General features: G+C 34.4%; 1 protein-coding gene across 3 annotated transcripts in view; it reads right to left on the minus strand.

Moving 5' to 3' along the window:
• Positions 1 to 288: 288 nt before the first annotated feature.
• The window catches only part of ROCK1 (Rho associated coiled-coil containing protein kinase 1), a 138,840-nt gene continuing 115,058 nt past the window's right edge, over positions 289 to 24,070 (minus strand). For 2 of the 3 annotated variants that reach the window (XM_059894051.1, XM_059894052.1), the window contains 11 exons: positions 18,908 to 19,073; positions 17,191 to 17,284; positions 16,228 to 16,316; positions 14,822 to 15,010; positions 13,807 to 13,966; positions 7,358 to 7,428; positions 7,066 to 7,154; positions 4,029 to 4,107; positions 3,608 to 3,869; positions 3,052 to 3,259; positions 289 to 1,830 (listed from right to left, as the gene is read on the minus strand). In XM_059894051.1, coding sequence (XP_059750034.1) covers positions 1,827 to 1,830; positions 3,052 to 3,259; positions 3,608 to 3,869; positions 4,029 to 4,107; positions 7,066 to 7,154; positions 7,358 to 7,428; positions 13,807 to 13,966; positions 14,822 to 15,010; positions 16,228 to 16,316; positions 17,191 to 17,284; positions 18,908 to 19,073 — 1,411 coding nt within the window. In that variant the 3' untranslated portion in view covers positions 289 to 1,826. Of the gene's footprint in view, positions 1,831 to 3,051; positions 3,260 to 3,607; positions 3,870 to 4,028; positions 4,108 to 7,065; positions 7,155 to 7,357; positions 7,429 to 7,876; positions 7,926 to 13,806; positions 13,967 to 14,821; positions 15,011 to 16,227; positions 16,317 to 17,190; positions 17,285 to 18,907; positions 19,074 to 24,070 lie in introns of those variants that run through there. The other variant, XR_009497207.1, reaches the window with a different exon arrangement.

Consider the following 24,070-nt stretch of genomic DNA (forward strand, 5'->3'; position numbering starts at 1 on the left):
CTATACAAATCTCCTTGGCAAAGACAGTGTAGAACAAACAAAGGCTGTCAGAGCTTCTGCACTCAAGATGTGAGAAACATAAGAGACCCATGGAGAGCTGTTTCCAAAAGACATTAGCCAACTTTTCATTTCAACTGTAGCCACTCCTATTTTAGAGCCCAAACCAGGTTTTATCTTTTAAAAATTCACTTTAGTCATGAAATTTAACAAACATTTGTATGCAGTCAGGGACTAATTTACAGCATGGCTTCCATTCATCTCAGTCATGAGAAAATACCATAGCAGTCATTATTAAAGGTATCCATCCATAAATTACTTTTATTTCTCATTAAATGAGCACAGAGTCATTAGCATATTAATAACAGATATGTTTATTATTACATATCCATCAGTGCGGCTTTTAATACCACTTGAAACATGCATATCATCCTAGAGACGAATCAGTTTTCCAGTGCTTCTTATTTGATAGACATTACTGCAAAGCCATTATAAATTACTGAGGAGGTATTTGGTTAAAAAAATAAACAATAAATCATACTGCCCATATGAATCAACCCTTGTTATTGAACAAGAGTTTAACAGTATTTATCTGGTAATTCCTATGTTAACTGGAAAACATCACAGATGTATTGCCATAATTTTCTTTTATACTGGTGCAACCTTCTACATATTTTGCAGAGTTTTATGAAGTCATTCATTATTTTAGCAGGTAGTTTGATGCAAAGATTGTATTCAATTTATGAAAGTCCACCAAACCTCTAAATATTTTAAATTAAGCCAATTATCAATGAAAAACCCCCAACACACATAATTTTTTGAAAATACGTTTTTTGAAATGTTTATATTTAGTCATGGCAGTAAAATAATTCTCTCAAATTAAGGCACTAAAAGGGCAATGCAACTCCCATCAAAAGTGTTCTAAGAATAATTTACATTTCAAACAGTGCATACATTTCTTATATGTTTGTTAACTTAATGTCTTTATCACTTAAAACCACAAAGAAACATATTATATAATTACAGAAATGATGTACCCCACAAAATGCTTTTAAACTTGGTTCTTTTGTACAGTTAGTTCCTAATGTCTCTAGTAGTAAAATAACTCAATATGGCTTGGCAAAAATGCATAGATTAAATGTAATTTTTTTTTTTGCCTTCTCCCATTCCCCAATCTACAAACTTGCTGAAACTTGCTGAAGCATAATGTAAGATATTTATTTTCCATCAAGTCCACCACAGGCAATCAACAGTAAGGCTTTTAAATTCTACAGTGAGGGCAGTGAAGTCAAGTGATGTCACTGCTTTCTTAAAATAGTTTTGTATAGTCTTGCAAGAGCATAAAAACTGAAGTTATTAAAAAAAACTTTCAATTGTCTCATTTTGAGATATTTTCTTTACTCCTTCCATGAGCTGATCTTGATAGTGACGGCCATTCCACTTGAAAGTGAAAGTCTCTTCCTCTCACTCGTATGAGGAAAACTGTTCTATCATGATTGACAGGCGTTTTCTTAGAAATTCAAAAAGGCAGCACCTTTTTAAAAAAATATATCTAGCTAAGCTTTCCCTCAATTGTACTTGCATTACATAGTAATAATTAATCTAATCTACCTGTAGGCAAACCCGCAATAAAAAACAAAAAAAAACAAAACAAAAAAACAATCCTCAGTGTGCTTTTGTGCCAAAGCAAGGACAGAATAACAGCAATCTTAACCCTGAAGCCTGTGATATTTGTGTCAAAGGAACAGCCTGTGTGCTCTGCATGGTAAAAGATGCCTGGTTTATCAGGTAGCATCCCACACAATTCCACAAGGCACTAGGTCACATGGTTAACTGTTGAGGGAAAAAAATAAAAAATTAAGAAATGTACTCAATTTAAAAATTCAGAAAACAAAAATTGGAAGGCAACGTACATATACATTATATACAATAGTTAACTAATACACAAAATTTGGAAAACAGGAAAAACACACTATTATCTCCTTTTTGCTTCTACTTTGTTTCAAACACTTTTCTCCCCCCACAAAGCTATAAAAAATTTTAAGTATTTTAGATTCAGCTTTTATCCTATACAGTAGAGGGACAATACAGGATTCTACAGAAAGAAGTCCAGAGTGAGGTGATAATGCACTGGAATAGTATGGTAGCTGAGGAATACAGAAGGAGGAATGGATATGAGTCATTTCAAAGAATTAGACTTGGTTACTGATAATATGGAATGAAGAAATGGGATAAATTAAATATGGCTTTAAGCCTGCTTGGAAGACTTGGGTGACATCAGCAGAGAGACAAATCAGTGTTAGGTCTCAGCTTCTAGATTCAAATGTCCCTCTTAATATAAGGATTACACCCTAGGGAAAGTTGGTATTTGGTATAGGAGAAAAAACATAGGCTTCAGAAATGGATAAAAGTGGGTTCCAACCTGACTATGCTACTAGTTGGCTGTGTGATCTTGTGCAAGTTGCTTAATTTCTCTGAGCCCCATTTTTTCATGTGTTAAATGAGAACTTAATGAGTTATCATAACCACTCCTCAGGAAAGGGTTTATGTCCTGTAATTGCTTGTTTTACCATATAAATATTTTTGAAAAAATTCCATCAAAACGGGTTAAACAACCCTCTCCCAAAAAGAAGAAAAAAAGGATACTTAACTGGGAAGTTGATTTGTAACACTGATAATACCAAATAATTTTGATTAAAAAAAAAAAAATCTATGCCAACATAGTTAAAAATAAAATGAGCAAAGTTTTACATGAATCTATTTACATTAAAAAGGGGTAAACAACAGTTGTTTAAAACATTAAGGGCTAAATATGTACCACAACCAATGACAATAAAACCTGACATTGAACTAAATTAATATGACATTTATAAACATTCTTAGTTTCTAACAGGAATCAGCTAAACTAATTTGTAAAGTCATTTCAAGTCATATATAAATGCCCAGCTACAGACGATGCCCTTTATGGGGAAAAGAACAACTGGACTTTGGATTTTAATAGATATTATCCAATCACGTACTCACAGTTAAAAAGGTTAACATTTCAATCCTTACCTAGTTTTTCCAGATGTATTTTTGACCACTTTCCGGAAAGACTGATTTGCAGTGGATCTTGTAGAAAGTGTTCGAGGCGACGCACGAACAAAACCAGATGGTGGATTCTTAGGAATCTTCTTTACTAAATGAGTTACCCATTTTTTTTGTTCATCCTGAGAACATGCTAGTAGCAGCATATCTCTTGCTGATGTTACATCATAACTTACTATTTTAAGAAAAAAGAGCACAATTAAAGTCACATAATACCTAAAAGAGCCTTATCAAATGTTCTTACAATTTAAAAAGATTTACTATGCTTAATTAAGCTTGGACAATATCTTTTCTTCTTAATTCAATTAAGTCGGAAAATTTAAAGAGAAAATATTAGTCATAAACTAGTAAGAAAAATAAAGTAAAATCAGAAATACGCATGTGGCTCCACCAGTGCCAAAACATTGCGTCTTATTATCTCTTTTCAACTTGGTATAGGAAGTGCCACACCTGAAGAAGTTATTTCATTGGGATTTAAGTCTCTCATTTGTTACATGTTATAAAAATAATTTTCATGCCTTACCTTTACATGGAGAAATTAAGTCCTCTTTCTTATCTAAGTGATCTCTGTGGCACTTAACGTGGCACCTTCGACATTCCAGGGCAGGGGGTGGTTTAAAAACATGCCAGAGAGGTTTGGCACAGGCCTCACAGTTGGCAGGAAAGTGGTAGAGGGTAGGAATGAACTCATGACCTTTGTGGTTTTGAAAATTAGTTTTCTCAGCTTGTTGTACTGGTTCCATCTCTACATCTTTTCTACATTCACCTTCATTTGCGTATAGTATCTACATTTAGGAATGGTAAACAGAAGATTAAAAAAAAGGTCTTAATCTATACATACAAGTTTTAAATGTATAAAAGTATTGGTGTATTTACATTTACTTCACAAATACACTTAGTACTTAGGTAAAGGATCTTCTAAAATTATACTTTCAGATTTTTACCTGGAATATTTTAGGAATTTCTTCAGTTTCAGCTCTGTACACATCTCCTTGGGTTACAGGACGAACATGAAACAATTTACTAAAATGAAAAGAAATATGATGTAGGCCATTATAAAAACTCATTTATAGCAAAAGACAGATATTTCGTTGAAGAGAACACAGTGGTGGCAAATAAGCATAGGAAAAGATTAGTCATTAGAGAAATGCAAATTAAAATCACAGTAAGTATCACTATACTCCTATCAGAATTTTTAAAATAAAAATAGTAATAACACCAAATGCTGGTGATGATGCAGAGAAACTAGATCACTCATACAACTGTGGTAGAAATGTAAAACTGCAGAGTCACTCTGGAAGAGAGTATGGCAATTTCTTACAAATCTATATATATAAAAACCTGTACATGAATGTTCACAGCAGCTTTATTTTTAATAGGCCAAAATTGGAAAAAACTTAAATGAATGGTTAAACAAACTGTGATATAGTCATACGATGGAACACTACTCAACCACAAAAAGAAAAAAACTACATCTTGGATGGACTTCAAGGGAATTACACTGAATGAAACAAGCATATCAAATGTTACATACTATTTGATTCCATTTACATAACATCCTTGAAGTGACAAAATTATACAGATGGAGAACAGATTAGTGGTTGCCAAAGATTAGAGAGGAGTACAGAAAGGGTGTTTCCTATGGCTATAAAAGGGCAATGAAGGATCCCTGTGATGGAACTGTTCTATATTTTAACTTGGTGGTGGTCATACGAATCTATACATGTGGTAAAGGCATGCAGGCTGGAAAGGAAGAAGTAAAACTATTATTATTTGAAGATGACATTACTGTATACGTAGAAAAGCCCTGTGGAATCCACACACATACACAAAATCTCTAAAGCTAACAATGAATAGCAAGATGAAGAGTCAAGGTTGATATATATAAATAAAGAGTGTTGAAATAACCAGATATCCACATGAACAAAACAAAACAACCCCCGCCCCCCTGGAAAAAAATTAACCCCAACCACTACTACTTTTTTTTTTCTTTTTTGGCCACGCTGCGAGGCAGGCGAGATCTTAGTTCCCCAACAAGGGATCAAACCCGTGCGCCCTGCAGTGGAAGCGCAGAGTCTTAACCACTGAACCGTCAGAAGACCCTCAACCACTACTTCTTACCAAACATAAAAAGAAACGAGATCAATCAGAACTTAAAAATAAAACCTAGAAGAAAACATAGAATACCTTCACAATCTTTGGGCAGGCAAAAATGTCTTGGACAGACTACACAAAAGGCAATAACCCTTTTCAAACAGTGATACATTGGTTTCCATTAAAAGACACCATAAAGAAAATGAATTGGCAAACCACAGATTGGGAAATATTTGCACTACATATTCCTGACATAAAATTTGAATCCAGAATATATACAGAACTTCTGTAAACCAACCTTAAAGATAAACAGCCCAATTAAAAAATGAGCAAAAGACTTGGAGACACTTAAGAGATACAAATGGCCAATAAATACATGGAAAGATTCTTGCCATCATTAGCCATAAGGAAAATATAAACTACAACAAAATAGCATTTCACATCCATTAGAACAGCTAAAAGTCAGACTGACAACACCAAATGTTGGTGAAGACGTGAAGCAACTGAAACTCAAATATTGCTGGTGAGTATAAACAGTATAACCTTTTTTGAGAACTGTTTGGTAGATTTATTTACACAGATTTACTATATGATACAGGATTCCACTCCTAGATATTTTACCCATGAGAAATGAAAATTTAAGTCCACAAAAAAGAATGTTCAAAGCAGTCTTATTTAAAATAGCTCTCCTAGAAGCAACTCAAATGCCCATTAACAAAAGAATGGATAAACAAACTGAGATATATTCATTCAATGGAATATTACTCAGCAATAAAAAGAACAATCAATACACACAGCAAAACACTATGCCGAGTGAGGGAAGCCAGGCAAGAAAGAGTACATACTATAAAATTCGATTAGTATGAAGTTCTAGAATAGGCAAAACTAAATCTCAGTGATAGAATTCAGATAATCTTTTTTTTCCCCTTAAGGAGGCACAAGTGAGCTTTTTAGGGTGATAGAAATGTTCTTTATCTTGTACTGGGTTTGATTATGCGGGTGCTTACAATTGTCAAAAGTCACTGAACTGAACACTTAAGATGTATGTATTTTATTGTATGAAAATTACATCTCAATAAAAAGGTAAAACAACAACAACAACAAACTCTCATCAATGTAAAAAGTATTTAAGTTAGTTGAAAGATGTCTTTCTTATTAATGTTTATGTATTATTCCAGTTAAGCTAATTATTTAAATTTTCACAACTAATGCCTTTTTTTTAAAATTGAGAAATAAAATATCAGTACTCTCTGGTACTTGCTCAATTTTTTTAACATTTTAACTATAATCAGCTCCACAATGTTTAAGTACAAAGGAATGGCAAACTTCATTTTAAGTTTATATTTCTCTGTCGCACCCACCACACTTCACTCTGAATTTATATTTTATTGCATATACTTTACCTTTCCTGCTACTAGTCTGTAAGCTCCTCAAATATGAAACTGTCTTACTCATTTTACACAACCTACAACACCTATGATAATACAGGCAACAGTGCCTAAGAAATGGTTTTAGAATGAATACAAGGGAAAAAACCTAAGCTTATTACAGACCTCTTTGACCTATTATTAAAAAAAGAAAAGATACATTTTATTTCCTTCTTAACAATGACCACATAATCATATACTTTGAGATGTTCTGTGAACATAAAACCAATAAACACTTGAAATTTAAAAAAAAATTGTCTTTAGAATACATCGATCAGGTATGCAAAATTTCCCCTCTCATATTTTGATTAAGATTTAATTTAGTTATTATTTAAATTTGTTAAGAAAAAAGTTAATAACGTTTAAATAACAAAATATAAACTAAATGGTAAGTCTAAAAATAATTGATTATCGTAGGTTAACACTCAACAGTCTTAAAATTCAATAAAAGGCAACTTACTCAATGTCCAATACCATAGATGGATTGGATTGTTCCTTATCTTGTTCATCATTATAGAACAAAATTTTTTTGCTGCTTACCACAACGTACTGAAATGAGAAAAAAGGGGGAAGAGATAAGAGCAGTATTAACTTGGTTTAAAGTGATAAGCATAATACTTGCCATTTATGTCTAGATCATATTGTATTAATCTAAAAACAATGCCAATAATAGAGCAGTTAATACAAGTTGTATGCTTTAAAAGTAAAATATATAACAAAATATCAATTAGAAAAACTGAGGCATATTGTACCTGTTTCTTCCAGCCGTATCTTTTGATATTTCCTCTATTTGGTATTGAAAGCCAACCTTCAATTCTTGATTCTGGAAGAAAAAAAAATATAGTATTCAGCTTTAAATTGTGACAAAAGGAAAAGCTATTACAAGTTGTCTGACAGCATGCAGCAACAGGCATTCGAACACAGCTAAATGAATAAGTGCTATAATTTGCTCTTTCATGCTTCAATCACACAAATCAACTTTAATGGCCATACAAATACTGCAGAAAAAAATTCCAAGCCACTTTCCGCATAAAATTAACATTCAGTACTCAATTATAAAAGTATGAAGTAACAACAGTACCCTTAATAGCCAGGCAAGACTGGAATGGATTGCAGCTTAAATGGGATATGATACAGAAGACTTTAAATATCATTTAACATTCATATAAAAGTATTTAGCAGAAAAAAAAAATGCAGCAAGTGGAACAAATCAGAGCCATGATTTACACAAGAAAGAGCAAGCAAAAGTACACAAGTGTCCTATTACTCACAGAAGATAAGAATAGAAGATAAATAAATAAGGAATGCAGGCAGAATCAACTAGATATAAAGAATAAGAAACAAGTATTTTATTTGTTTTCTCAGTACAATATTCTGATAAACTTTTTGGTAAAACACCCAAAACAATTTCATTAAAAGTGTCCAAATTTGGTTGGGAAGGGGCCCCTAATTCTAGTGGTAAATCCAATTATAATTCTTAGCAAACTAAAAGAGGTATAAATAAAGCCTTTCAAGTTTGTAGTACCAGAATTTAATAAACAGTAAAAGAACACAGAATTCAGTTGGTAAAACTACTAATGTTTTATCAGTTTGTGCATACCAGAAATTCTTTGACTAATTTGATCAATGTATTTTATAATTATTATTACTATTTAAATATAATTGATGTTTATTAAAAATATCTGGGGAAAAAGATGATTCCATTTAGAAATGATTATTTTATATCAGGTTAGAGATAAGAACATTTAACTGTTTTTTAGATCTATTATATTTGAAACACAAAAGAAGGGACAAGTAACCAACTGTAAGGTACAATGCTATAATGTGACATTATACCATGGCTCAAATCATGACCCCTAAGGGGAATATATATATATTACCCTCCTCCATATAACTTAAAAGTTGTGAAACAGTTCGGTCTTACAGTAATGATAACAATAGGTAACATCTACTGTACATTTATTATTTGCCAAGTGCTTTACAAGGAATACCTCATAAATAATCTATAATAGTCCCATGAACATAGGATATTACATTCTTAGGAATATAGGATAAGATAGGTTCTACTATCATCCTCCATTTACAGATGAAGAGACTACGGCTTAGCAAGGTGAACTAACTTGCCCAAGGGTAATCACAGCAACTGTCAAAGTTCTAGGGTTCACCCAGGCAGTCTAATTTCTGAGTTTAAATTCCTAGAGCACAGTGATATTCTTTCCTTAAACAAGCTTTGCAGTTAACTGAATCAGGAGTAATGTTCTTGTTCCAACTTCTTCCCTGTACCTAATGCCCTATGCTTTTGTTATTCCCCTTCATCTAAATTGTTGTTTTTGTTAAAGTGGAAGAAATAATAAGAAACTTCAGTTCAAAATGATCCCCTTCTTCTCCCAAGTTTTTTTCTTAGTTGCCGTTTTTAGTTCATCAATAATTAATTTGTTCCATCAGGCAGTTCCTTGGTAAGTTTTGTGAGAGCAGGGGACCATATACTAACACTTTTTTTTTAATATATACTCCAAGGCATCTGACACACAGAGTAGGTACCTGATATACCTTTTTTGCTTATTTTGCAATTCTTTTTTTCTGACTTAGCCAATTAAAGTCATCCTCTATTTAAATAATGGTTGTAATTTAAAAACCAAAGGGCTGCTTTATATTAAATAACATACAGAAGGCTGTTGATCATTCACAAATATTCTGTCGTAGAAAAGGAAAAAAGTTATTGCTAGGAAAATTTCCCTTCAGTGTGCCAAAGTCCATTTAATACCACTAATTCCTCACTAAAAATAAAAGATGTGAAAGCCACTGAAATCTTCACATTTGTACAAAATTGTGTATGCCAAAATATTCCTCCCTCCAAGTTATTTCTCTATGAGAATAAATGCCAAAAATATTTATGCTTTCTGGCTCTAGGTTTGAAATATATTTTCAATGAATTGTTGTATGTTGAAGACTGTATGACTGAATGTATGTCATTTCAGTGTTCCTATAGAAATTTTATACATCAAAGGCATTTTATGAATTAAATAAGCCCAATTTTATATTTGCTCTAATTTAAATAAAATGAAGAAATTAGGAACTCAAAAAAGATGCTGAAGATATGTGAAGGTTTTTGTCAATTTAAAACAATAATGTTATAGGAGAGAATCTTAGTCTTTCCTTCCGGTGAATTCCCTTCAGAGAAGCAGGTAAACTAAGCTCAGTGATAAATAAAAAAACTACTTACTCCTGTCTTACATGCAAGTTAACATACCAGTTTTTTTTTTTTAAGTATATAAAGACCTCCTTCAAATCTATGACCACTTGTGACCTAAGTGGCCATCTGAAAGTATAATGCTCTAAATTCTATCTTTTACAATACCATCACAGAAATCAGCTTCTCCGGATAAATAAAAGAAATGCTGAGGACTTCTAAGTCTAGATTATTATCAATAACATACTACTGAAGTACAAAAACAACTTGGTCCCAGGTTTTACATATTTGTAGAGCAATTTTAACTTACAAAAAAATTTAGATGTGCGTTACTGCAATATCAGCAATTAACTCCTTTACCCAAATAAGAAAGAGGTTAACTATATGTAAATCAGTATCAAATACAGCCAATTTAAACATCAAAGCTAACCACTGAAGACTACCAAAGTTTACTTGATAAACTACATACTGCTTAAGAAATAAAGGGAGACAATCACTCCAAGATTTTAAAATTATATTCAGAAGTGATATAACAAAGAAAAAAAAAATCAATGCTCAAGAATTCAGATGTACTGATTATCTCCAATCATTGATTAGATTTGGGCAAAGTCAGAAACTCTTATATACTCAAATACTTGGAAACATACCAAGAAATCCACCATACACAGGTTTAAGTTACAAAGTCTGAGATCAAGCTGGATGGAAAGAGAATGATGCAGATAATCCACAAGAGATAATGAATATTAATGGAATGCTGATACCAGTGTTCTTAATGCTTCATCTATTTTTACATTCTTTTCAGATTCTTAGGTCAATATTTCCAAAAGGAAAGGAAAAAACCAAGGAAGGAGAGCCAGATATCACATTAGTCTTTCTGTCATCTAGGCAATAGGAAAACCTTAACCCTAGGGGGTAACCTTTATATTTACAGTGCTAAGGCCACAACCTGCCACAGAACCAAAAGGAGGATGAAGACCTAAGAGAATGAAAGTGATATTAAGAACTTCAGAGGGTTATAAGTCAGAGAAGGATAACCATTTTCTCTAAGGTTTTTAGAATTGGGAAACTTAGAGAGATTTAATCTAGTTGATGACAAGATGCCAGCTGAGAAAATGACAGAGGCTGAACTCTAAATACACAAGATAATTAAATGAGAATTTTTATACTGAATGGTGAAATCTAAGAGAAATAAAGTATATTATCAGTTTATCCACCTAACTACTTAAAAAACCATCTCACTGGGCTTCCCTGGTGGTGCAGTGGTTGAGAATCTGCCTGCCAATGCAGGGGACACGGGTTCGGGCCCTGGTCTGGGAAGATCCCACATGCCGCAGAGCAACTGGGCCCGTGAGCTACAACTACTGAGCCTGCGCGTCTGGAGCCTATGCTCCGCAACAAGAGAGGCCGCGATAGTGAGAGGCCTGCGCACCGCGATGAAGAGTGGCCCCCGCTTGCCGCAACTAGAGAAAGCCCTTGCACAGAAACGAAGACCCAACACAGCCAAAAAAAAAAAAAACAACCATCTCACTGAACTAAAAATATGATCAATATTTCAAAAGGCCTTCATTTTAACTATTTAACTATTCTAAGACCTCCCTTTGTAAATCTGTAGTTTAAATTCGTTTATCAGTTTTCCAAACTAAGTAAAATTAATCATCACCTTCAAAAAATCTTTTAGACACTTGAATGATATGTAACTCTCTCAAATTAAGGATGAATACCACATCAAGTTTCCATAGTGTAGTGTTATCATGTTCGCTTCACAAGAATGAATACCAAAATTCTTTACAATTCTTTCTAGATATTACTGCAAAACCTTAACTTTATTTGCCAGAGATCTAGTAAATAGCAGGCTTAGTACAGATTTTCAATTTACTAGTAAAATATCTGACACAGAGGTAAAATAACATTGATAATGATTATCCATTAATTTCTACCTCCAATATGAAAGTCACAGTCTCCAATATGAAAAGGTTCAGCACTACAGAGACCTCTGTAAAGTTCAAACTGAGAACACAGTTAATAGAGAAAGAGATACTCTAATTGGTCTCCCTTTATAGCAATGGAGAATGGCCACCAGAGCCTTTTTGTTTTCCCACTTTGTTTGAACTTTGAAATCCTTAAAAGCAAAATCTCTGAAAATACTAAGCTATTCTAAATATTATATACTCAGAATGGAGCCAGTAGAAAAATTTAACTCTTTGTTGACTGACTCCTGAGTGGATTTATTAGGTCAGGATTCTGAAATCTAAATGGATATCTCACCTAAGTCTGCCAATCAAACCACCTGATGATGCTTTGAGTTTAGCCTTCCTGAATAAGCCAGGATGAAAGATAAAACTCATTACCTTCCCCCAACCTCATCTTTCAATTCAAATCCTCTGGATAGCATTCACCAATAATGAATCAGTCTCTGAAATGTTTAACTTAATACAAAGAAAACCAAGGCATACATAGTAAGACATTATAAACAAAGTTAAAGGGAAATGGGTGGGATAAAGACAAAAACCTCATCAGGATATTTAACCTACACTAGAGAAAGAATTCCTTTAACTAAATAACTCTAGAAATATCTTGGGATTAATGAAGAGGGAACCTAAACTACAATTTCAATTCAACAAGTGAAGGAATGTAGACAAACACCCCTAAAAGTCATACTCTTTCTTAACTGATGATTAAATCATAACTGTAGAAAGATGTTCAAACAACAGTTGAAGCTCGAGATTCTTATTAAATCCAAAGTGATCCTCTGATAAGGATGTGCACCTACAAGATTCTCAAGAGGCAGGAGGTTTCAGAGAGCCAAAAATGGGAATACAGAAGGAATTTCTTGACCACTGGAGTAAGAAATATTTATTCCCTGACCTTCCCTTTCCAGATATCTCATTTTGGGCTAGCAAAGCCACCAAAGAATGAGGGCAGGGATTACACAGAATACAAATAAGAACTGAATTCACTTCCTACTTTGAGTCCCACTTTCTTGACCAAGAACGATAACGTAAAATTTTCTAAGTCGTCTATCAAGTTTTTTATATCAAATTCTCAAAAAACAAGTAATATCTGTTAAAACACATCCCTATTATATCAAATGTGTTGATTCATATCTTTTTATGCATTATTCAGGAAATACATTAAATAAAATCTATTTTCAAGTTTAGGACCACGTTAACAAAACTTTCAAGACCTTGAACTAAGAATATGTAGTAGGTCAAATGTGTTGTGTGTGTGTGTATGCCTTTAAAATCTGTAATGCATGTTTTAATATATATAACCTATTCATTTCTAAATTGAACCTGTAATATGTGTATTGTTCATCTCTGTTAAAAAGACATAAATGTACTATAACCTCCACTACAATGAACCCAAGAATGAGGCTGTGTTTATTTTTCAATTGATTCTCCACTAGAACAAAAAAAAGGAAAAAGAAGAAAAAGTCTGAAATCCTAGCTACTCGCTTTTGCCTTTACTTGACTCCCTGACCCCTCTCTGCATCTTCCAACCCCTTTTATCTATTTCTCCAAATTTGAAACTTCAAGTCTGATTAAAGTTTATAACTATAGCATTAGGTGGGCTTCTATATAGAGCTGCTGTGGTTCTGATTATTAAGTATAGTTCTTAGTTTTAGCACAAAAATACATAAAACACTGAAGAGCTGCTACTCATGAAAACATGTACAACCTTCCTTAAATGGTGAGAGTTGTAGCAGCAGCTTCAACTTTCACCATGGCATTAGGCTGGTTCAATATTGATTCATAAACGTCTTCAAGTTTCTATTTAGTTAGAGCCACTCAGATCTATTTTAATAGCCTAAGACTGCTTATGACTGCTTTTATTCTATAAAATGCACTAGGTATACAAATGTCATCAGACTCTGGCTATCAGAAACATAAATCCCTTCTTAAGAATCCATGGACAAAACAACAAAGAGGTAGAAATCCAAATGAAAGAAATCTACATTAATTTCCATGACGTTTAAGCAAACCTGAACGAAGTAATAGAAAATATTCTTACCTGGAAGGTTTCCATCAGTTTCATCAGCACTAGGAAAACTAGCAACACTTGTAGAATCTGATAGGTCCAAAAGTTTCGCACGCAATTGCTCAATGTCACTCTCTTTGCTAGCCAACTGCATCTGAAGCTCATTCTTATGTGTACATTCTTCTACCAATTGCTATTTTAAAAAAAATACCAAGATAATATAAAGAATCAAGATCAAAATTTCCAACATTAGAAATTAAGAATTAGTGGAACTATAAGTAATCTAGAATTGCTAATACTAAAAATTTACTGTAAATTTCATGAATGTTTACTACCACAGATTTTAATACAACTATAAATGTGCAAGTTCTCTTCCTCAGTAATACATTGCTTGGATAAGCTCCTTTTCTCTTTGCTTTAAATAAGTTTTTTTTTTAATACAAAGCATCAAAAACCAAAACCAAACACCTGTTAAAACAATAGAAATTGCTTTTATGGCTTCAAACAAAATAATTTAAAAGATGTAGAAAGCTTCTCAGGATGGTAAAACCATAAATGATGGAGTCAATGCTTGTATCTAAGTCTGTCTAAGATCAGAGACCATGTTCTCAATTTTGTGCTATTAAGCTAGGAAGCATCAAAAAATTAAGTCTGATATTTTGAAAAGTGAGTCCTTATCAGAGGAAACAAAAAAGCTATAATACTCCAATTCCACTATCCCAACTATAGTCAATATTATATGAGCCATATCTCAATTTCAGTCTGAAGCCAAAGAGGCAAAACCCTTGGTTGTTTCTCTAAAAGTAGCATCTCTAATCAAGCTGCTGCTAAGGGGTAAAAATTACTCAAGTCATAGTTAACAGGCAACAGAGTATCTTTCTATTTTTTCAAATCATGGTTCAAATTAGAGTAACAGTAATCAAATTATGGAGAATATAAACCTAAATATGATTTTTATACTAAAAAAACTAAATGAGATCAGTAGACAATAAGTATATACAGTAATAACAATTTAAAATAATCCTACAAGTGCAACACACAACCTTACCGCTTGCATGTCATTCAGTTCCTTCTGATGTTTCACTACCATCTGGTTGAATTTCTCTCTTTCTTGGTTGAGTTCAAGTTGTAGCTTTCGATTTTCCTTTTCTTTCTTTCTCAAATCCTGTGTATTAGCTTTCTTTCTATCAATTTTAAAGTCTTTCCGGTTCATTATTTCTGCCAACTTGTTAACAGCCTATTAAAATATTAAAATGTTATTAATAAGGTTCTTCATTGTAGCTACCCAATTTAAATCTCCACTAAAAATATATTTCTTTCTTCAAAATCAGGAAGCAGGACTTTTTGTGTATGTGAAAATTAGGAGAACCTAATGAATGTTGGAATATGATAACTGGTAGCACAAGTAACTATTATTGATTCATCTCATTGTTCAAATGTAAGAACCAGACAGGCTTGCAAAAATCCAGTTATTGTTCAACAATTATTCAGCACTTATTATACTGCATGTAAGTACTCTGATAGGCACTAGATATAAGCACAGAAAATACAATTATGCCCCAAAGGCATCCTAGTCTGGTGGAGGAGCTGGATAAGCAAGCATGACAGTACAGAGAGATACTGCTTCTTTTTTCTCTTAAGTGTCCCTTACTTTTTCTTTTTTCTATTGGATTGTCTTTTTCTTTTTTGCAGATGCTCTTTATATTTATCTATACATGCTGCAAATATTCTTCCTAGTTTATTTCCTTTCAACTTATGTTCTTTTGGACTTTTTTGTATGTAATAAATGTCAATCTTTTTCTTCATGGTCTCTGTTTGGGTATAAAGGGAAGTAAAATCTCCACTGAAGGATTTTCAACAAGTATTAAGTGCATTTTTGAAAGACTACTCTAGTTGAAGGATTGTTGAGAGGGAGAATAGATTAGTGGTAAGGAGCTATCAAGTAGAAAATATTTATTTTACTGTGAAAATCAACTGAGGTACACAGTAGCTTATGAAGAATTTAAACTACTGGATAACTTGGTAAAATGACAAGATACCAAGTTTTAGTGTAAAAAATCTGATCTAGCTGCAAAATACAAAGCAAAATGATACCTCTACCCCTTTTAAGTTTCTTACTCACTCCCCATTCTTCTCTCTTGACTTCAGTCAAGTATGTGGTTTCTCCTCATTAAGTTTTCCTACTGTCAATTGTAGGTTTTCTATACAATCTAAAACAAATTCTTCACTAATCAGATGACTAGACGAATTAGCTTTCTTAACTCGCTTGAAATCCTACTTCCTGAATAAGTCTTCCACATTTAATGAAGAAAGAATATTACATTATTTTGTCTAATGAAAAGCTTGAACCTTATAATCTCAGTTTTAAGAAAAAGGACATGAAGAGCAAATATTAACTGCTGAATATATGATACTCAAATACAAACACATGGAAAAGGCTAAGAGCATGTATACCTGCGTTTTAAGGGTTCGTTCTGTATTGATATTCTTTTCAAAGGCAGCCTTAAGATTATTGATCTCCTCCTCCTTCTTCAGTTTATATTCTGTCAATAAATTATATAAAATGTTATCGCATGGCATTAATTAATTTCTGCCTTGCAAAGCAACAATGAGATACTTTTATAGAAATTTTGTAATGGATTCAAGGTTTATTTTAAGCAATAAAATATTTAATTCTTAATTACTTCTTAATTAGTTATTAGTAACAATAACTAATTATTCAAATTAGTATATACCACATAATAACTTTCAGTAACTTCATTAAGATATTTTTCCAGGGCTTCCCTGGTGGCGCAGTGGTTAAGAATCCGCCTGCCAATGCAGGGGACCCGGGTTCAAGCCCTGGTCCAGGAAGATCCCACATGCAGTGGAGTAACTAAGCCTGTGCTCCACAACTACTGAGCCTGCGAGCCACAACTACTGAAGCCTGCGCACCTAGAGCCCGTGCTCCGCAACAAGAGAAGCCACCGCAATGAGAAGCCTGCGCACCACAGTGAAGAGTAGCCCCTGCTTGCCGCAACTAGAGAAAGCCGCACACAGCAACAAAGGCCCAACGCAGCCAAAAATAAATAAATAAATTAATTAATTAATATTTTAAAAAAAGATTTTTTTCAGTTTATTAAGGTATAATAGACAAAATTTTAAGATATTTAAAGTGTATAATGTGATGAATTGATATACACATACATTGTGAAAGGATCCCCCACAATCAAGTTAATTAACACATCAATCACCTCACATATTTACCTTTTTGTGGAGGGGTGGTGGTGAGAATATTTAAGTTCTACTAAGATAATACTTAAGGCTACAAAAGTTATTTAATATATGAAAACAAATATTTCAAAAACCTAATGCACAACATAAAGATTTACCTCTGAACTTGATTTAACTTATGATTTTTAAAAAAATCCTACATACCTTCCTCTGCCTTCCTCATTTTATCAGTTAGCTCTTCATTTTCTTTTCTTAATAATTCAATATCTTTGGTTAGCATACTGTTTGTTTCTTCGAGCTAAACAAAGCACAGAAACGTTTAAGCTATACAGTCTCTTTGCTAGTCTCATATTTAAAACAATAACCTTTAAAAAAATACTTGCATTTTCCATAGATGAGGACAGGTCAGACATTGCTTAATTATAAAAACATCTGGTTTCCAGTTTAAAATATGTGGATATAATTAAATTCAAAATATTTAAAAACAATTGTTAGCTTCCAAAACTTATTTCAGTGTGTGTATATACACATTACATATGAACGGAAGGAATAAAAAATGTAATGAAAAGAGAACGAGACTAGAAACTAGGAAATATGCATTTAGTTTTCTAGCTCTGTGACCCTTAGCAAGTCACAACCTTTCTGGGCTTCAGTTTCTTCATCTGAATAATGATGATGAAAATGACAGTTTAAAATGTTTGATTATTGTATGGCTGTTAGCATAAATGATGCCACTGTGGGCCCATATAGTTCCTCCTGTCCTTCCCCTGACCCTACCCAGAACTGTACTGTGTGGTAAAAATCACTTCTTTGTTATCAAGGGCTTTGTAGTTAATAGATATTATTTCATAATCATTAGGACCAGGTGGCCTCTATGCTCTGTTAGTCCCCAATCAGTGATGAAGACCTTCGCTGACATATTCCTGGTACCTACGAGACTAGTTATCCATTCATAAATCTTGACGTAGGAATGCACTTCCTATTTCCAACCACATACCCCCCATACCCTAGGTTAACTATAACATTGTCCCAATGGTCCCTTGGTGGTGTGGAGTGCAGCTGTGAATGCTTCCAGATCATTGTCTGTCCGAACCCACTCTGTGAGTAAGGTACCCTATAATAAACTGATCCACTGATTATACGGAGCTGCCTGCCTTGTTTTTCGGTCTCAAGATACCTTCTCAGTTCGGTGGGCACTTTTCATTTCCTCTGTCCTCCAACAATGTCTTTTAGTAATGTACTTATTCACCCTTCTATTTATATGATTTCATTTAATCTTCGTAAGAATCCTGTGGAATAGGTATTGTTTCTATTTTATAGATGAAGAATCTGAGGCTTGGAGAAGTTAAAGCAAACTGCCAAGACCATGTAACTTCTTAGAGGCAAAGCTGGGATTTGAACCCAGACCTGCTTATACCAGAGCATTTGATGGTGGCTTCACCACCAAGAAGAAAAATCTCTATAACTTCCCTTTCTAGTTCCATAATACATAGACCATAGTATAAATTTCAGGAATAGGTAATTGTTTGTAGTACTGGTTTTTCTATAATGGATTTGTAGATATCCACAAAGAATTTTTTATCCCAAAATAGTTTCTCTGAATTTTATAGAATTCTGGTCATGAAATCAGTTGCAATTTATTAAGATAATAAAACAAATGAATTTAAGGTAAGCATTTCTTTACAGAAAATATATTAAAATCTACAGCCAGAAAGGGAAAAAACCCAATACACTGAATAAGAATTTCAATCATTAACAATTGTTTTAGATTATATAAATTATTTTATATATGAGTACAAGTTGACCATTGTGTATAAGTAAATACTCATGCACTTACACTTACCCTAACGCTTTAACATGTAACCTATTTTGATTTTTAAATTAATTTTAATCACATAACTTAATGAACTATCACACTTACCCGACTAACAGTGTGCTCTTTATCTGCAATCTCTTGTCTATTTCTTGAAGCAGCTTTCTTGCTTTCTTGGGTCAATTCAAAATACTGTTCTTCCAGAAGCCCTCGAGCCAACTGCTCAGACTCGGCTTTTGTTTCTGCTAGATCCAACTGAGCAGCAAGAGTTTCTCTAGTAGATTTAAAAGAGAAATGAATGTAAACAAATTCAATTCATTCTTCTAACTTAATCATATGCTTAAAAACACAATTCTTTTTAAATAATAAAAAGAATTAAGTATTTTATTGCTTAAAATAAACCTTGAATCCATTACAGACTTCCTATGAAAGTAATGAATTTAACCTCTCACACTTAGAAAAACTATAAAAGCAAAGGACACTTTAATCTTGTACCTGCTATTTTGCTTAACTAAGAAAAAGGTAATAAAACAATGGCAAGCAGTCTACTTCTAGAAGGGAATGTGTTGGGATCTGGAATGAAACGCAGCATGGCACAGTGGAAATGTCATTGGCTTATAAATCAAGAGGCCAGGCCTGGACCCTTACTTATCCTCATTATACCACTAGCTAATTGGTTAGGGACATTGGGCAAGTTCCTTATACTTACTGGAGCTCAACTTAATCAAATTCATAAAATGAGAGGATTAAACTACATTATTTTTGAGGTCCCTTCCAGCTCTGAAATTCAATGAGATTATGAAGACTTATAAATAGACCTGCAAACCACCGTAAACTATTCTAGGAATGCTCCTTAGGAATTACATTTTAAAAGCCTTTCAGAATTGACATTCAGACCACGACCAGATCACTGCAGTTTGCCTGCTCTTCCCAAAGAACCTGTCTTCGATAAGTTATCTTGGTCATAATTGTAACCCCTACATACAGTAGGTGCTCAATAAATGTTTATTAAATGAATGAATGAATGACTTCCAACTATTTTCTATTAAGAGAGTAATACAAATACTTTAGGCTGCCTCAAGCCTAAAGAGGAAGACATATAGTGACTACAAAAAATAATAATTTTTTTGACAACTGTTTTTGTCCAACAAATATTTGAATGTTCCTATGTGCCAAACACTGTTGTAGGAATTAAGGCATACAGCAGTAACAAACTCCCTGCCCTCAGAAAACATACATTAGTAGTGTGAGACAGTTCAAAGAAATGAACAATATACAGCATATCACACAGAGCAATGAAAAGAAAGGTGAAGAGGCTGTGAGTGTGGTCACTATTTTATAGAGGGTGATCAAGGAGGCCTCTCTGCTAAGCTGACATTTGAGGAAATATATGGAGGAAGTAAGAGAGCCATGCAGTGTATCCGGGAATACAGCTTCAGGCAGAAGAAACATCTAATACCAAATGCCTAAATGTTCTGAAGGAAGCTAATGTGAGCAGAGTGAGGAGGGGTTGGGGGGAGTTGTGAGATGTAGTAAGAGAAGTGGGGAGAGAGAACAGGTATTATAAGGCTTTCTAAAACAATATAGGGACTTTGGCTTTTACTATGAGTATTCTGTCTTAAAAAGATCATTCTGGCTGTTGTTTAAGATCAGACTAGAAGGGGGACAATGGTAGAAGCAGGGATACCAGTTAGGAGGCAACTGAAGTAATCAAGATTGGAGATGATGGTAGTTGGGACCAAGCTGGTAAATGTTAAAAGTGGTGAGAAGTGATCATATTATGGACATGTTTTTTAGTTATAGCTAGGATTTATTGACGGATTTCATGCAGAATATAAGAAAAAAAGAAGAGTCTAGGATGACTCCAAGTTTTGGATTTAAGCAACTAGGAATAACAGAATAGCTAATATTGACATGGGGAAGGAGCAGGTTGGCAAGGTGAGGGAGTAAGGCATTTTTTCTGGACATGTTACATATAAGATGCTTCTTAAACACTCAACTGGAGATGTCAAACAGACAGCTAGATTTACAAGTCTGGAATTCAGGGGAGAATATACTTGTACACTGATGCTATTTAAAGCCCTGAGGCTAGATGAGAACAAGTAGGGAGTGATCCCTTGGGTCCTCCAAACTTTAAAGGTCTCAGAGATGGGAAAGGACAAAGGAGCAAAGAAGGGTGAGGAAGAGCAGCCAGTTCAATAAGAGGAAAACAGTGTTTGGTGTCACAGAAGCCAATAAAGAAATTCTGTCGAGAGAGTAATCAATTATGTCAATTGTTCCTATTAAATAAGATTAGGACTGAGAACTGACTATAGTTTTTAGCTATTAGGAAGTCACCGGTGACCTTGAAAAGGGTTATTTTGGTAGGGTAATAAGTACAAAAGTCTTGAGTGAGCTCGAGAGAGAATGGGAGAAGAGGACCTGATGATAAATGGTATGTCACTTTTCAAGGAAGTCTGCTACAAAAGGAAGCAAAAAAAATAGGATGCTACCTGGAAGTAAGATATGTAGTTTAAAGAAAAGGAGGCTGGACTTCCCTGGTGGCGCAGTGGTTAAGAATCCACCTGACAATGCAGGGGACATGGGTTCGATCCACGGTCTGGGAAGATCCCGCATGCCACAGGGCAACTAAGCCTGTGCGACACAACCACGGAGCCTGTGCTCTGGAGCCCGCAAGCCACAACTACTGAAGCCCTCGCACTTAGAGCCCGTGCTCCGCAACAAGAGAAGCCACCACAATGAGAAGCCTGCACGCCACAACGAAGAGTAGCCCCCACTCACCGCAACTAGAGAAAGCCCGCGTGCAGCAACAAACACCCAACACAGCCAAAAATAAAAATAAATAAATTTTAAAAACCCTTACAAAAAAAACAAAAAAGAAAAGGAGGTTATTTTTTAAGGAGACGTTTACCTGTATGCTTATATAACAATAGGAATGACTGCAGAAAGGAAAAAACGATGTAGGAAAGATGAGAGTATTACTGGAGTCATACTGTTAAGCAGGCAGAAAGGGATGGGATCGAGGGGCTGCCTTTAGGTAAATTCATGTAAATTTTGTCCATTTACATGAATCAGAAGGAAGGTAGCGTTTTAGGTACAGACGCAAACAGGTTAGTAGCTATGCTGGTGGAAGAGAGGAGATGTTCTATGACTTCCAGGAAGCAAGGCCATTTGCTGAGTATGAGAACAAGGAGAAGTTGTTGATTTGAGGAGGGAGAAAAAGATAGAAAATAGTTGTCTAGAAGAGTAGGGGAGTTAGGAAAAGATAAAAAATACTGCCATTGGTAAGTCTATGAATACTAAGGGGTAGTAATGCAGGGCTTCAGATGGATAACATGTTCTCATCTGGGGTTACTGCTTTGCATCAGGTTCAGATAAATTATCTGCAACTACATTCATCCAGACTTCCTTCACAACTCTCCATAGTAAAAGACCTGTCTTTACTGATGTTTAAGGCCAATCTCTCACTTTTATTCTCCTGTCTCCTTAAAGAAATCAATTTATCGATAATTCCCTATGCTTCTAGATTATAAGATTATAAGCAGGGGCTTTGTTCTTATTCACTGCTATATTCCAAATGCCTAGAAAAGCATCTGGCCCAAAGAAAGTGCTCAGAAATTTTGTTTGAATCAGTGAACAGATGTGCAACTTTTCCCACTCTGATTTCCCTGCCATGTCCAATGCTCAAATTTCTGCTATCTTTAAAAAGAAATGACGCTCCTTCACAGTCTCCTCCAGCTACTGCCGTAGCTCCTTGCCTTAACAACTATGTTTCTTGAATTTTTTGATTTAATAAATATTTACTGAGCATCTACAATGTTCTAGGTACAATTCTAGATGCTAGGCATATAGCAGTGAATTAGAGTTAAGAACAAAACAACTGAAAATTCCTTCCTTTGTTGAGCTTAAGTTTGAATGGAAAGAGAAAAACAACAGAATAAGTAAGCAAATTCTGTAATATATTAGGAAGAGATAAGTGCTACAGGTAAAAATAAAACAAGGAAGAGAGTACTGAGCTGGGCAGCTAGGTAGTAAGGTGAGGGCATTCTCAATTTTTGAAAGAGTGTTCAGGGAAGGTCTCTCTTGAGATTGCATTTAGGCCTAGACCTGAAGAGGGTAAAGGAAGAACCCATGTGGATATTCAGAGGAAAATGTTCCAGGCAGAGGGATGAGCAAGTCCAAAGGCCCTGAGGCAGAAGAGTAACAGACCGGTTTGTGAATAGTAAAGAGGTCAATGTGGCTGCTGTCTACTCTCTCTGTACTTCTACCCTTCCCACTCATGTCTCAGTCTACTTCAGTATAGTACCTATCAATATTGTCATCATTATTTAGGAACTGTTCTCAACAAGATAACAACCTTAAATATAATGGACAATTTATTTTTTACTTGACCTTTCTGAGTATTTGGAATTTTAAGTCACTTTCTCTTCTTGGAAATATTCTATTCCCCTGGCATTTGTGATACCCCCACTGCTTTCCTCTTTGTATTATGGGTGACTTTATACTTTCCCTTCCTCTGCCCATTCCTTATCCTACACTAGGGGTTACAACTTGTTGCTTGAGAGAGCCAAATGAGTCCATATAAATGTCCCCTCCTACCTCCCTTTCTGTACCTGCATGTGCGTGCACATGCATGCATGCACACATACACACTTAAAAATAAATTTGGGCCAATATTTTACATAAAAACTGAGATTCCTGGCTTCTCTTGAAAAACCAGAAGATCTTGAAATACTGGGTCAGTGCTACCATGTGGCAGCAAATGCTCAGAACTGAGGACATGAACTCTTCAGTTTGTTATAATCCTCACAACTCACGCAATGGATGCTACCGATACTTAGATCCAACTAACTTCAACCCAGTTACATGTATGGTATCATAGGCTCAAGAGTTCATAAACCCTGATAAACACAACCGTCTTAATAAATCTCATCTATCTTAGTGGTTTCAGCATGAAATGACTGTTGAATTGGCTTCAAGTCCTTATCTTTGAGTTCCAAAGCAATAATGCCAATGTCTGGTATCCATTTCTCTTTGGACATCCCATAGGCACCTCAAACTCAGTAGGTGTGAAATAGAAATAACCTTGCTTGCTCTCATTCCCCCAAACTGGTATTCCTTAGCATAGGGACTACCACTACCAACAACCCAACTGTCCTGGTCAGAGACTTGAGCTGACCTGAAATTTTCCCTAACTTTTATCCCCATACCTTCAAATCTACAACTCCTATTGCTTCTACTTTCTATTTTTTCCTATGCACTTGCCTCTCC

Source organism: Balaenoptera ricei, chromosome 14 (genome assembly GCF_028023285.1).
Source record: "Balaenoptera ricei isolate mBalRic1 chromosome 14, mBalRic1.hap2, whole genome shotgun sequence".
NCBI lineage: Eukaryota > Metazoa > Chordata > Mammalia > Artiodactyla > Balaenopteridae > Balaenoptera > Balaenoptera ricei.